The sequence below is a fragment of the Pochonia chlamydosporia genome, chromosome 7, assembly GCF_001653235.2.
Source record: "Pochonia chlamydosporia 170 chromosome 7, whole genome shotgun sequence".
Classification (NCBI taxonomy): Eukaryota; Fungi; Ascomycota; class Sordariomycetes; order Hypocreales; family Clavicipitaceae; genus Pochonia; species Pochonia chlamydosporia.
Genome location: NC_035796.1, coordinates 1,472,134 through 1,486,418, shown reverse-complemented (window position 1 = coordinate 1,486,418; position 14,285 = coordinate 1,472,134). Strand labels below are relative to the sequence as shown.

Sequence of the window (14,285 nt, the reverse complement as noted above, 5' to 3'; positions counted from 1 at the left end):
AACTTGTAGATCTGTGTGTCATGGCTGCGTTATCATCCGCACATGTTCTTCGTGTAAATTAGAAGATGTGGGCATGCTTGTGGTGACCCCGTCCATCCGTCCCATGCATACGTCGAGTCCCAGCAGCCTATAAATGTTAGTATTCTTCACGACAACTCCACTTACATCCCATCAGTCACGTACCTTGAGACCAGGGCGTCTAGTCAAACTACCCCGAATTTTCATCAACGCACCGCTAACCTTGTCTTTCATGGTAGGCTTGCGCTTCTGATGATGGACATGGCGAGGGCGACGGGAGAAGAGGCCACGACGTCGGGGGCGCGTGGTGGTAGTGGTGTGGTGGTGGTGGGTTCTGCGTCCGAAGGGCATGATGTTTGTTGTTTATGATGTTTGTATTTGTAAGATGTTTAGATGCTTAAGATGTTTAACTCTTGATTAAGTTTGTTGAAATCGTGGGGAAAGAAGGTGGTTTATATGCATTATTTTTGGGTATTTGGCTACATTTTCCTTGGATTTTGGAATGATGCCATTGTCTGGGTGTTTCCACTGATCAGCCACACTTGTGATGTAGTTTGTGGTACAGGAGACAGAAAAACAGGGTCGCTGGAGTTCAAACTTGGAAGGATATGTGGCTTGCGCACGTCACTTTTTGAGGGGAGGGGTGGTGATTGGTGGAGGCGGCGGATTCAGGGTCTGGTGTGGCTGGTGGGGGTGATGTCATTGTGTGATTGTTGTAGGGGAATGACGAAGGTGTGCAGCTTGGGTTTGGGAAATCGAGATGAAGCTTGGAATTGGGTGACGAGGGGATTACAGGGTGAAGAGGAGGTGAACAAGGGTGTTTGATGTTCATGAGCGGGAATACCTCACTGTGCAAATTTGGTGACGTTGTGCCAAGCAAAGAGTATCAATATCGCACATCTAGTTCAAGCTGTGTAACTCTAGTCTACGAACCGCAAATTAGCCTTAATCTTCTGCAAGTCACCCTCTGAAAACCCCAATCCACGCGTGACATAGCCGTCCCAGCCGCCAAAGTCCTCATCAAGCGCCTCCTGGAAGCGCTGCCAAAACACAGGCCGCAGACTAACCAGGTCATAAAACCCGGGCGTCTCAGGGTCCTTGATGCCAAGGGTGCTCATGGCGTAATGCATGAGTTTCTCTCGCGCCGGCTCCGTCCCGATCCGTGAGAGCATGTAGTCGCGCGTGGATGCGTCGGCGGGGGAGGCGGCCAGCGCGTGCAGCAAGCCTGCTACTACACCTGTGCGGTCACGGCCGGCTTCCTTGGAGTTAGCACGGAACATAATTCCAGACTCGGTGACGTACCTGTGCAGTGGAAGAGGACCGGCTCGGCGGGTGTATCGCGAATATGTTCCAGGATCTTTCGGATGAGAGGGCGATAGGCCAGCGCGCAGTTCATGTATTCCTTCTTCCAGGCGAGTTGGCCTCCGTCGACGGCGAATTCCTCCAGCGGAGGCATGGGATATCCATCTTCGACGTCCAGCCATACGTTTTCGACGCCGGGGATCGCTGGGTCGGGGGCTGATTCTCGCTCTTCAGGGATGCGCAGGTCGAAGATGCGGCGGACGTGGCTGGCGAGCCAGGCTTGAGCTTCGGGGTCTTGGGCCGCGCCTTGGAGGAATCCGGAGCGGTAGAAGCGCGTGGTGGGAAGGGCGCTGCCGGGGACGGCGCCGAGGTCGCGGAGGTTGAAGAGGGATCGGGAGGGGATGAAGGGCGCGGATGTTAGGACGGGGAGGAGGACTTCTGGCGCAAGAGGTTCGCGGACGTCAGTGGCCGAGAGGGCATCGAGCTCGTCGGGGGAGAGGGGCATGGTTGACTGCGGCGTTGTGAGGGGATTGCGATTGCGAGTGAGGTGAGTATATTGGTGATGGTGATGTTCTAGCGGGGGAGGCTAAGTGTTGAATTGAGATACAGCGCGGGTGGTTTCGAGGCGAGAGTACTTGGCGTGAGTTGGTATCGAGGTCTTGGTAGTATTATATTCTAGTTATTCGTGGTCACCGACTCGAATTGAGTATGCCGAGGATACAATCTGTCTGGTTTGGTCTGTTGGTAAGGCGACATCGACTGAAGGAGTTGGCTGGACCCCCACATCGGCCGACGGACCCCGGACTTAGGTCGTAGAGGAATAGGCTAGTACGAACTTGGATATGTAAACTTACGAAGAATATGAATTAAGAAATGCCCAATCCAATAACCTGTTGTTCAACCTGATTTGGCATGAGCGCCATATTGACGGCTTCGTGAGGACATGAATACCCTGTACGAGTGTCACGGCGAGATGTCTTGGCACATGTGAAAGACTCCTTGTATACTCACCAGCTTCGGGCAGTTACGTTATCTCGACTCAGTTCCATGCTATCCTTACCTATCCAAAATTGCTGCCAAGACTCTTCTTTCTCTAGACCTTGAAGAAGACATGGCCCACGTAGCGATGGCCTGCTTCCTCACGGAGAAGTACTCACTACTACAATCTCACGGCTGAGGACCTCATGCACAACTGTTCTGAGATGTTACGACTGTTCGTTCTTGGCTCTTCTGAGCGAGATGACGCCTTCAGGCTTTAACGGCATCTGTGCACGGCAAGAGACTCTCAATTGACCCTAGAGATATTCTTTGATAGTACCCCAAGTAAGCCATCTCGTGGTCTTTCTGCGAGGAAGTGCGGGTTGATGTGAACCACCCGTGGACGCGAGCAGTACTCTGAAGCTGACATAAGATTGTTGCAGTCGGAAAACCATTTAGAAAAATACGAGCCGGTTGCCTTACAATGTAGCAAGAGGGCTAAAAATTCCCAAAGATAAGCGCACATCAAGGAGGAGTTTATCTGGTAATCTGCCAATTCAATCTGTTCAATGTTGCGAATGGCGTCACTTGGCGGGGTCAATTCAATGTATCTGCTCATGTTTCAACAAAACACAAGCCAATTCGACTTCCCCATTCAAACTAGCAAATCCCTCGCGAATTTAGGTTCCCCCAAATTGGACGATCTAAATTTCGAAGCCATCTTCCGCAATAGCGTACTGCCAAAAAAAATAAAATGAAGTTTCTCCCAAAAAGGACCCTTTGAAACTTTATTGCCCCGCGGGAGCTGCCGCCACAAGCCACAGGCACCGAAACAACCGCCCCTGATTGGCCACTTCCCTCATTGTCATGAATTCTTTCCTTTTGTTTCAACTCACTTGGTCCACTTGACATTCACAGCTGAGTCCAGTAGCGACATCGGCTGGTCTGCAGAGTTAAGACACTCAACACACGCATATATCGTTGGGCAACGACTACATTTCAACCCAAACTTCCATTCTAACATTTCTCATGATCTAACCTTTGAGTTTGGAGCCGTCAAACTCCAAGTAAACTATGTTTGCGTAGTTAGGGCCTCCCGCCCACGACCTCTAACCCCATTCATCATATAAGAAGCCGAGCCGCTCCCATCCTTCACCATGACAAGCCAACCTCAATCCACCGGCAGAATGTTCGCCACGCCCCTACCCCGATGGGGATTCATCCTCTCCGTCATGGCGGTCGCTCTGGCTGTAGCAATGCGTCTGCAGCAGCAGCCTATCACGGATGCTGCCGACGCCAAGACGTACTGCTACAAAGCAGTGCGAACGCACGACAAGAACCAAGCCACTGCGTCTTGCTTCTCCGTCCAGAATGGCGTATTTAATCGTGTTTGGGCAGAATCAGACGACTCGGAATCTGTCGTATCTCAGGATAAGGCTATAGACGGCTATGTGATTCCCGGACTTTGGGACGGCCACGGCCACCTCATGGCGTACGGTGAATTCCTCCACTCCGTCGACCTATTTGGCGCTAAGAGCCTCAGCGAAGCCAAGGATCGAATCAAGGTATATCTCAAGAAGAACCCAGAAGCAGGCACCAAGGACCAGTGGGTGCGAGGCGTAGGCTGGGACCAAGACGTATATGGACGCATGCCAACTGCTGTAAGTCCCGGTTCCCAAACAACACGAGCCAAAGCTAATCAACATATCCAGGCCGATATTGAAGAGGACCCTGCTCTGAAGGGCATCTACATGATGCTCGACCGCATCGACGTCCACTGCACATGGGTATCCCAATCCGTCCTGGACCTCCTCCCCGCCGACCTCCCCGACATCCCAGGCGGCGAAATCATCCGCGACCCAGGAATGGGCGTCTTCTGCGACAACGCAATGGACTATGTAGTCAAGCGCTGGCCAAAACCAGACAGCAAGAAGAAGGCCATGGCTGTCAAATCAGCCCTCGCCAAACTCAACGAAGTTGGACTCGTGGGCATGCACGACGCCAGCTCCCTACCCGAAGACATCAGAATCTACACCGACATGTCCAAAACAGAAGACTGGACCCTCCGCGTATACAGCATGCTAGAATGCTCCAAGCGAAACACATACTGCCCCTCTGAAAGCGTCAAGATCGATAACCCGAACTCCATGTTCACCGTCAGAGCCGTCAAACTCTTCGCAGGTAACACACTACTCTTCCCTCAAACACCAGACCATTGAAACTAACATCATCAGACGGCGCCCTCGGAAGCTGGGGCTCAGCAATGCTAGCCCCCTACGCAGACCACCCCTGGACATCCGGCACGCTTCTCATCAACGCAACGACCCTCACATCCGTCACCAAGTCCTGGGCCTCAAAGGGCTACCAGGTCAACATCCACGCCATAGGCGACCTCGCCAACCGCAACGCCGTGGACGCCTTCGTCGCCGCCCTCAAGCAGCAGTGTCCCGATGCCACCACGGACGCCGACCTCGCCAACTGCCAACGCACTCACCGCTTCCGCATAGAACACACCCAAATCATGCACCCGGACGACCAGGCCCGTCTGCACGCCCTCGGCATCATACCCTCCATCCAGCCCACACACGCTACCTCGGACATGAAGTACGCTCTGGATAGACTTGGCCCTGAGCGCACCGACACCGAGGCGTATCGTATGCGGTCGTTTCTTGATGCCAATCCCATATTGGGGAGTGACTTTCCCGTGGAGCCACCGAACCCATTTCACGGAATCTACGCGGCTGTTACGAGAAAGAATCCCGCTACTGGGCTGGGCGTGAATGGTTCGCACAAAGGGTGGCATACCGATGAGGCACTGAGTCTTGACCAGGCCCTGTGGGGATTCACGGGTGCTACTGCGTATGGAGCGTTCCTCGAGGACAAGGCAGGCCAGATTAAACAAGGCGCATTTGCTGATTGGCTTGTTTTGGATAAGCCGATTGAGTCTTTGGATATTGAGCAACTCCGCACTCTCAAGGTTAAAGAGACTTGGGTTGCTGGGAAGAGAGTTTACGCACGAGATGAATAAAATCCTTCGCCATGTTGGATTATCTGGTTGAAAGTTTGATCAAAATGGCCTACGTGCTTGGGATAGTGATGTCAAAAAGAGGCGGATATCTGGTCAGGTTGAATGTAAATTAGATCTATGTCTACTGTGACATTCTAGATTCGAGTCAAACCCTTTGACTAGCTAAAACGGCCATCTTTGTTAGGGAAACGCCCAGATGCATGCTGTGACCCGAAATAGACTGCCCCGATTATGAATCACACATTGACTCAAAATTCTTTTTAAAAAACAAAGTCCCATCTGGTCTTTTCCCCTTGAGACAGTCTAGCAAAGCTCCCAAAACGCCGGCCGTATAATGCATCATCACCAATTTGTTGCCGATATGTACAACACCACTCCCACCACCGTGATAAATCTGAACCACTCGTACTACTTGAAGAGGCCCTCAAGATTTTGAAATGCACTTGCTCTCGAACCATTTCGCAAACTTGACAGTGGGAATGTCCACAGCTCTCCAGAAAACATCCGCCCACCAAATGACCGTGGGGATGACGAATGCTGCACCCAGAAAGAACCCAGCATTGTACCAATATCCCTCGACGCCTGTAAATCCATAAGCCATCTTTTCCCAATGATAGCCAACTACATGCATCGCAGGGCCATGCATCAAATACAAAGCATATGAAATCTTCCCAAAGTATTGCACAACGGGAGAATTGAAAAAGCGTTGCCACGACCGGGAGTGACCAACTGCTAGAACAAAGACAACTGCGCCAGTGGATTGCCAATATCGAAACTTTTCTTCTCCCCACCATTTAGGAATTAATGATGTCAAATATATCCATCCTGGTGCAACCTCGCCACCGTCGTCTGGCTGTGACATGAGATATAAGCCAAGAATGCTGATCAATGTCCAGAAGAGACTCTTGACCCAGCTACGGCCCTTTATAGGTTGATTTTCTCTTTGTGGCAAGGCTGGAGAAGGAATGTGCGCTCCACGAATGTGATCCATTTCTGCAAGGAGCATCCCACAGAAGAACAAGCATAGCTCCCATCTAGAATGACGGTAGGTAAACCACATAATTCCTCCAACAGTCAAAAATCGAATGGTAGTCCTCAGACGGGCGGTGCCAATAATGGTTAGGAACAGGTAGAGTGAGCATCGGAATTCGAGCGGAATCGTCCACAAATGTACATCATATGCTGCAGACACAATAGTTAGCAACTCTATATCTTTAGCCCAACGGACCATAATCTCTTACAAGTGCTTCCGCCGTACTTGTCCCAATTAAAAACATGGACAAATCTGTACATATGGAGAATCCAATCTCTAAACTGAGCATATGATGACTCCATCCGTTCAGGATGTGGCTCGACAATGTTTTTCATATACTTTCGGTCCTTGGCGAACGCTCTCGTCCACTCGTACGCCCCGACTTGTAGCAGACATATAATCATCAGTGTAGAAGTAGCGGTTGGTAAGTACAGCCGAATTGCCCGACGAAAAGTAAGGGAGCTCATGGTGGTGGCAAAATCAGACATAGCGCCATTTCGAATCAGCTTCAACGGGCGATAGGACAATGCGTATCCTGAGATCACGAAGAACACGCATACTGCCGGGGGTCCTTGATACCAAAGTCGGAGAAAAGGGAGCTTCAAGAAATGGTAGTTGTCTTCTCCAGTGCCCCAACTCTTGGCAATTGTAAAGGCTTGATACGAGTAATGGCAAAAGAAGACAAACAGAGCAGCCAATCCTCTCATACCGTCGAGGTATGCCGTAGGTGCCAATTTTGGAGGACATATCTGCTCGCGGGCATGTCTTCCCTGGAAGAAGCTTGGTGTCAGAAAGATGGCGAATCGAATCACCAATACTCTCCATGGAGCCGAGCGTAGCTGTGTTAATGGTGTTGTGAAAGCTGACGCATATTTCGAATAGTTGGGGAAATGGGCTTTCACTCCGAATCGAGAATCGGTATCAACACCACTTCCTTCGCTTTCAGAGTCCGAATTGGTTTTCTCGTCCAACAACCCCATCTTCTCTTCTTGGGAAAGGGAAGGAGTCAACTGTTCGCTGGGATTCATTGTCCTGCAATGAATCTACTCATTGGTGAGAATGAATGACAGCGAGGCCTCTCAATGTGAAATACAGACACGAAACAAAAACAGTGTACAATGAGGAACAAAGTGTCAAAGATCGAAGAGCTGAGCCGCACGCAGAAACGTGATGCAATGTCAAGGAATGGACTGGGTTAGTGAGAGAGCGGATAAAACAACCGACTTGAGAATGGAAGGAGGGAAAACCATGCGCATAGGTAGGTGAAACGAAGGTAGTCGCTCAACCGCCTCTCCTTCGTACAGGAAGGATGTCCACAAGGGGTTGTACGGAGAAGAGTGAACAAAGTGAGGATTGAGGACAGAAAGGGAAGAAGAGTCGGGCTGGAGATTAATCACAGGATTCGATGGAAAAAATGGTCCTCGGAAGGGAGAGGATGATCCCGACCCAGCGTAATAAGTACCTACCAAGGTAGCGAACCTGGCACTGCTCGTGTCGAAACCCTACAAACGAAAGAAGAGGGAGGTAGATGTAGCATACAGTGTCAATCATTTCATCTTTGGACAGGCAAGACAACAAAGAAAAATGCGGTGCACCTGCCGTCTGGTCTGCATACCTTTCAAGGCTTGCTTGGTTTGCACCTTCCTCTCGCACCCAGTCGTGACTATCACCAGGCATTACAATCCAAACTTCCTTGGCTTCGATGGCGACGTCTTGCCTCCATGTCTGATACTCTGGAACCGGAACAGCCAATGGGCGTATCAGCCCATACAAACACTGGAGCTCAAAGTCTTGAGAAGTGGCAGGCGAGATGGACACTGGTGATCATCGCGTTCAAGGGGAAGGAGCGTTTGGAGACTGTCGATCAGCACGGTGCGCAGCCGCTGGTCTCGACGTCGTCACAGGGGAATTTTGTCCTCATGCAGACGTTGTTGAAAGGGAGGGGACGGGCGTGGCGTCTTTCGGGATTATTTAGGCAAGGCACAGATTTCACAATTAACAAGCGTAGATGTAATGGGCGATTTACTTCATTGTCGAATACAAAGAGCTTGATAACGCGCAAGGGCACATGAGTGATGTCGTGGGAGTGAGGGAAGCTTTGACTGCCAGATCAAATGTGACTGTGGAAACAACTGGGTTGGTTTCCCTATTTCCGGTCTTCCGTGAGACACTTGGACCAGACTGTTTTGTCCCACCACACGACATCTCTACAATAACACACCATTAGCTTTAAACAAACATTGCTGTGAGTTTAATCTATCAAACAGAAAAATCAACCGATGTCTTTGTTACGGCCAAATAGGAGGCACTGTATGTGCGACACAAACTTTTCTTTCCTCATTTCAAGCCATCAGGCCAAATCAGTTACAGAGATGGGAGCATGTACTCAGTGTGCGAGTATGTTTCGCACGTTATACGCAGGAACGATGATCTTGTAACCAGGAAGGAGCAGGCCACCCACACTTGGCCCGCTGCGACTCTTTGGAAGTCCGCACAGAGCAGGTTTTCAAGAATTGCGGCCCCGGTGGGTTGACCAAATCTATATTCTTTTCTCATTCATTGATTGCTTGACACCAAACTTTCTCGCTCGTGGCAGATACCTTCGGCTCTTAGCTTCAGATCGATCGGGTCCGTATTATTGCCTCTTGCTATCATGGATATTGGCCCAGCGAGAAGCAACAGCCAACCTGCATGAATTTTACAGTTGCTTCAAAGAGAGCAACACCGAATCCCTGGGCTTGACGCCGGCACCAGAAACTTGGCATCATCACAGGGGACCTATTGGCTACATGACACTCGCCAAAACGCCTCCCGCTTTCCCCCAGGCACCCCGGCGTCCCACACCCCCCTTTGGCGGTTCCCACATGCTGATCTGTGTTTCCCTTGGACGTTTCAAGTTGGGATTGGCATTGCAAAATGCCCGTTGTGCAACATGACTGCTCCGGACTCGACTCGAGGATCCTGTCAGAATCAATATCCAACATATCCAGCCCCAAGCCCGCTGGAGAAAAGCGGAACAATTGCTAATTCGGTATTAGCAGGTGTGATCCCCTGCACCACCTCCCCATGGCGAAATATCTGGTTCGAATGTGTCACGAGACCGAGGTTCCTTATGACGCCCAAATTGAAGATGTTCAGGACGCATTTAACGTACGATCGATGACAAGCTTCCCCCAAAGTCATCCATAGGGTGAATTAAACGGTCTTCTTTGTATAACAGAGAAATCCGGACATCGACATAGCTGCTTCAAACAGCCTGTTCTTTCAGATCTAAATTGGCCACTGAGCCTAGTGGACAGTCGAGTTCCGACTTGTGCGGGTTTCAGATATTGGCCAAACACTCAACTCATTACACGTGTTACAGCTGAGTAGTTCGTGTGTCAGCATGACAGCATACCCAAAAACTGTCATCTGTCGTTATGATATTCGAACTGTACGGAAACAGAGTGATGCAAAGATATCAAGATTACTCCGAACTACTGATAGCTTCTGATTGCTCATCTCAGATGCTGACAGTGTACCCTTGGCCTCGAGTGGTGATGGCGTACCTCCCTTGCTTATTGGCCCACAAGCTATAAATGACCTTCCGGGATGCAATATTTTCTGGGTACCGTACGAAGTACCACTGCAAAACGGGAGGCAGCTTGCAGATCCCAAAGATAGGAGTCCTTGGACTGTCCGCCGAGTCTGTAGGCTGGAATGAGATATTGTCAGTTGCGTTAACGGACGGTGTGGCTTTTGGCTCACTACCCCAAGAACTACATGCTATGTCCCAAAGGTTATTGTAATGGTTAATCTGTGGAGAAGATGTGATTTTCATTTGCAATTGCTGCTTTGCTATTTTTATGTACTGAAACATGGCATTTTGCTTTTACCATATACCACCCACCGGTTCAAATCTTCCCAGTCATTACTTGCCTTCTAGATGCCACCCCAATTTTCCAGTTTTTAATCGTCCATTGCATAAAAAATTCATTACCGACATGTACAACTCGCTTTCAAATACCAGTTCATATTAATGCTCCAAACGCCATTCATGTACCCAGTTTCGTGTAAAACCCGTCATCACGTCAACCATTCCCAAATGCAAGTCTAGTTCTCAAGCCAGTCCAGGAACTGGGGGGTAAAGTAGCTGACGACAATGGTAGCACCAGCTCGTAGAATACTCTCGGTTGCCTCAAATGCAGCGCTCTTGAGGTCGAATACCCCCGCCTTGGCGGCGGCGTGAATCATGGCGTATTCACCACTGACCTGGTAGGCAGCAATTGGAAGGTCCTTGCCGAGGTCTTTGGCGTCGCTAATGATGTCAAGGTACTGACCAGCAGGCTTGACCAAGATTACATCCGCGCCCTCGGTAATGTCACGGACGATGGCACGACGAGCAAGGCCACGACCACTGGGAGGGAGCTGATAGCATTTGCGGTCTCCAAAGGATGGCGCAGAGCCGGCGGCGTCACGGAATGGTCCGTACAGGCATCCCGAAAACTTTGCAGAGTAGGACATCAAAGTGGTCTTGTGAGCGATACCTTCTTCAATGAGCTTGAGCTTGATGGCACGAATACGCCCGTCGTTCATATCTGAGGGTGCAACGCAGTGAGCACCGGCCTTGGCGTAGGCGATAGCAACGTCAGAAATGCGGTCGACGGAGAGCTGGTTATTCAGGCTGCCGTCGTCTCGCAGGATGCCGCAATGGCCGTGAGAGGTATACTCGCAAAGGCAAACGTCGGTGCAGATGTAGAGCTGCGGGAATCGGCGGCGGATGAGGCGGATACTTTGAATAACAGGGCCCTCTGGGTCGTCAGCAGCGCTGCCGAGAGCGTCCTTGGTGCCAGGCTTCATGGGGACACCAAAAAGCATGACCGAGCGGAGACCCTTGTGGACAAGAGGCTCGAGGAATGACACGAGCTTGTCAACGCTGATCTGGTACTGGCCGGGGAGCGAGGCAACCAAGTTCATGTCGTTTTGGCCATCGGTAATGAAAATTGGGTAAATGAACATGGACTGAAGGAATTCGTGTTAGTGGCACATTTTGAATGGGAAAGAGTCTTCTCACTCTTCGGCACTCACCTTGGTCAGTTGGCGCTCAGCCTGCCACGAGCGGGCTAGAGGGTGGAAGTAGCCACCATGTAACTGACTGCCAATGCCACCAGAGATGCTCACGCTGGTGGCAGCCGTGCTGGTGTACGACATTGCTCGAGATATGTGTGAAGTTCGGTCATCGGCAGTGGAAATGGATGGTGGCGGGGCGGATCTGCGAGAGCCATTGCTGTCGCGCAGCGAGAGGTCCTGAACAAGACTGGAGAACGACATTGTGAATGATGATGTTGGATACGGATTCGCTCAATTGAACCTCGTTGATAGTGAGGATTTGTGGTTTGGCGAGGAATCGGTGCTACAATTGCAAGACAATTGTGGCGACGTGTGCAACTGGGCGAATAGTGAGGACGGAAGAACTTGCGACACAACTCGACACAAACACACTCCTGGCGAGTGGATACGGTTCGAGTTTGCGAAAATTGACTCTTGTTAGCTGGCGAAAGACTGACAATCAAGAGGTCGCGGGTTTGCTGGACAAAACGGCCGGCAGAAAAGTTGTTGGAAGGGAAAAGAAGGTGAAAGTTGTGGTGTGCGGTTGAGATGATTTTCCTCGAATTTGCTTGGCTGCGGCTTCATGCAAGTGTGGAAGGCGCAATGCAAGTAACAATGCTCGGTGTGCGCCTTTCGTAGAGTGTGGAAGTACCTCGGAACTGCGGTGTTGCCGCTCCGGAACGGCCGTCGGGTCTTGAAGGACGGGCTCGGTCCAATCAGCATGGCTGAAATGGTAATGCGGGGATAAGCGGCGGGCTTTGAGTCAATCCGTAGTGGCACTCGGATGCTCGTGATTCCGGCGTGGAGGCACGGCAATCAATTATCATTTTTGCATTAGAATGGGAATTTCGACAGGTCAAGCTGAGGGTATGGTGGGTTGACTATGATCTTCCGTCGAGGTTATGTGAGAATGTTTGCCATTGCAGATGTTGTGAGACCTTGACCGTGAATGTTGTCATTGACTGTGAAGTGTCACCGCTACAGTCACATGCCGAGATATCTCCATGCGGTATCAAATAATCTCAAGACTGATTGCCAGCTGGTGTGATTGTAAGCTGACCAGCGTACAATGGTCTTTCATAGTATAAACCTGTAGGGTGACTTGAATTTCCTTTTTAAAAGGTCAAGATCGAAGCACATGTTGAAAGGGACATGGGTCTGTGCTTGCATATTGGCGAGCAGGTGGTTCATGCACAGATCACGAAGTATAGCTTCTACAACTTGTATCCCGATACAAGCACAAACTTACCAAATGGCACTGTAATTTCAATCCAATCATGTATGTCTGATGCAATCTCTTTCGCGACATCAACGCCCGCGTTGCAGAGCAAATGAGCACGATTTGACATTGCCATGTCACCTGCTACTCGTAACGACACACCTTGTGAACAAAGAGCTTGATTTTTCCTAGGCTATTCCCCAGAGAGTCAAATAGGTTATTTCTACATAGTCGTGAGAAGTTGTCTGTTAGAATTTGATAGCATCTGCGTTCGTTGCTTGGGTGCGTGGCAACTTGGTACTTATACCAACCTGGCTGTCCATGATATGCACCGAAAGTTCGACATCAGCGTCCTTCTCAACACTAGAAACCAAACTGAACTATCCCAACATATCCATTGACTCTAATTGAATCTCTAAAATCGTAGTAATACACAACTCTACCCACCACCTGAGACGTATTTTCATTTTTCAACAAAAGAAAAGGTATAATAGGCCATCAAACCAAAGCCATCTATAATCCCCTAAGAACCGTGTTGTCACGCTTATCCATTTGAGTATACCTCTCCTTCAACACTTGCGCGACAGTACGCTTATCATTGCCGGTTCTCTCAAATCTCTGATCCAGAGCCTTTGAAACAGGGCTTACACCCAGGAGGCCAACCGATCCAGGAGCGGCACCAGCACCTGATAGACCAACGGCCGATTTAACCTTGCCCACAACTTCGGTAGCCTTCTCCTTGCCCTTTTCCAGCGTTGAAGCGAGAGCACCTCCAGCCTCTGATGCCTTTTGTCGGGCCTCGTTCTCAGCCCTTTGGGCTTCCCTCCAAGCAGCCAGTCTTGCTTGCAGAGCGTTATCCTTGACCTTGGCCTCGAAATCTTCTCCTTCCACCTTGGCTTGCTTGAAAGCCCCCTTTGCCCTGGAGGCAATTTTGCTTGCCGCGCCGTCTGCGTCCATCTTGGCCTTGTGCGACAGGGACTGGACCTCGCTCTTCGCTTTGGCGGCGCTATCTTCTATTGATTCTCCGAAAAGCGTATCCCACAAGGCCCCAATGCGGTCCTCGAGACCCTCGCGGACTTCTTCCCAGTCAGTGTGCTGTACCCATTTCACAGCGTTTTCAACCTCTTCATTCCATCGCTCCTTGGCAACTTCTACAGCCTCGGCTCGCTTGGCGGCAGCGACTTCAGATCGGGTAGGCGGTAACGGTTGAGGGATGGGGTCGATGAGGCTCTGGATGGCGAGGGCTTGAGCGCGTAAAGATCGGCCTTGTTGCTCGCGATTTCGCTGGTGTGCGAGGACGGAGAGATAAGCCAGGGAGAGGGTCAAGGTGACGCCACCAGTCTGTAACAATTGAATTAGTACGAATCGCCAGAGTGAAGTGCTAGTCGGAGAGTATATAGTGACGTACAAAGCCGGTAACGAAACCCATCGTGACTGTGTTGTAGAGCCAAGTCCTAGCTCGGAGGTGAGGGAGATTCGGGAGCCTTGTGCTCGGAGCACGAGATTGTCAGACGGTAATGGGAGGAGACAAGAAACTGCAAATTCCCGTCTATTTGCTCAAGTTCATGATGCGCAGCAGGCGTGTAGCTGTGCAGCAGCAAACGCAGCGGGTCAATTGA

The 14,285-nt window shown here is 50.6% G+C and overlaps 6 protein-coding genes across 6 annotated transcripts; 1 reads left to right on the top strand and 5 right to left on the bottom strand.

The window, feature by feature from the left end:
- Nucleotides 1–58: 58 nt before the first annotated feature.
- Nucleotides 59–369, bottom strand: VFPPC_14209 (hypothetical protein; the record flags this gene model as incomplete). Its single annotated transcript, XM_018291978.1, has 2 exons — nt 59–127; nt 184–369. The coding sequence occupies 2 exons, from the start codon at nt 367–369 to the stop codon at nt 59–61; spliced, it is 255 nt and encodes an 84-aa protein (XP_018139677.1).
- Nucleotides 370–938: 569 nt separating this feature from the next.
- VFPPC_07325 (protein-tyrosine phosphatase, active site protein) lies at nt 939–1,825 on the bottom strand (the record flags this gene model as incomplete). Its single annotated transcript, XM_018286203.1, has 2 exons — nt 939–1,273; nt 1,321–1,825. The coding sequence occupies 2 exons, from the start codon at nt 1,823–1,825 to the stop codon at nt 939–941; spliced, it is 840 nt and encodes a 279-aa protein (XP_018139678.1).
- A 1,630-nt stretch (nt 1,826–3,455) lies between these two features.
- On the top strand, nt 3,456–5,326 carry VFPPC_14208 (amidohydrolase 3; the record flags this gene model as incomplete). The annotated part of the gene is made up of 3 exons (XM_018291977.1): nt 3,456–3,959; nt 4,011–4,479; nt 4,533–5,326. The coding sequence occupies 3 exons, from the start codon at nt 3,456–3,458 to the stop codon at nt 5,324–5,326; spliced, it is 1,767 nt and encodes a 588-aa protein (XP_018139679.1).
- A 424-nt stretch (nt 5,327–5,750) lies between these two features.
- VFPPC_14207 (acyltransferase) lies at nt 5,751–7,387 on the bottom strand (the record flags this gene model as incomplete). The annotated part of the gene is made up of 2 exons (XM_018291976.1): nt 5,751–6,508; nt 6,568–7,387. The coding sequence occupies 2 exons, from the start codon at nt 7,385–7,387 to the stop codon at nt 5,751–5,753; spliced, it is 1,578 nt and encodes a 525-aa protein (XP_018139680.1).
- A 3,064-nt stretch (nt 7,388–10,451) lies between these two features.
- Nucleotides 10,452–11,669, bottom strand: VFPPC_07323 (delta-aminolevulinic acid dehydratase; the record flags this gene model as incomplete). The annotated part of the gene is made up of 2 exons (XM_018286201.1): nt 10,452–11,360; nt 11,427–11,669. 2 exons carry the CDS (start codon nt 11,667–11,669, stop codon nt 10,452–10,454), a joined length of 1,152 nt encoding a protein of 383 aa, XP_018139682.1.
- A 1,510-nt stretch (nt 11,670–13,179) lies between these two features.
- VFPPC_07322 (hypothetical protein) lies at nt 13,180–14,095 on the bottom strand (the record flags this gene model as incomplete). Its single annotated transcript, XM_018286200.1, has 2 exons — nt 13,180–14,007; nt 14,075–14,095. The coding sequence occupies 2 exons, from the start codon at nt 14,093–14,095 to the stop codon at nt 13,180–13,182; spliced, it is 849 nt and encodes a 282-aa protein (XP_018139683.1).
- Nucleotides 14,096–14,285: the final 190 nt, after the last annotated feature.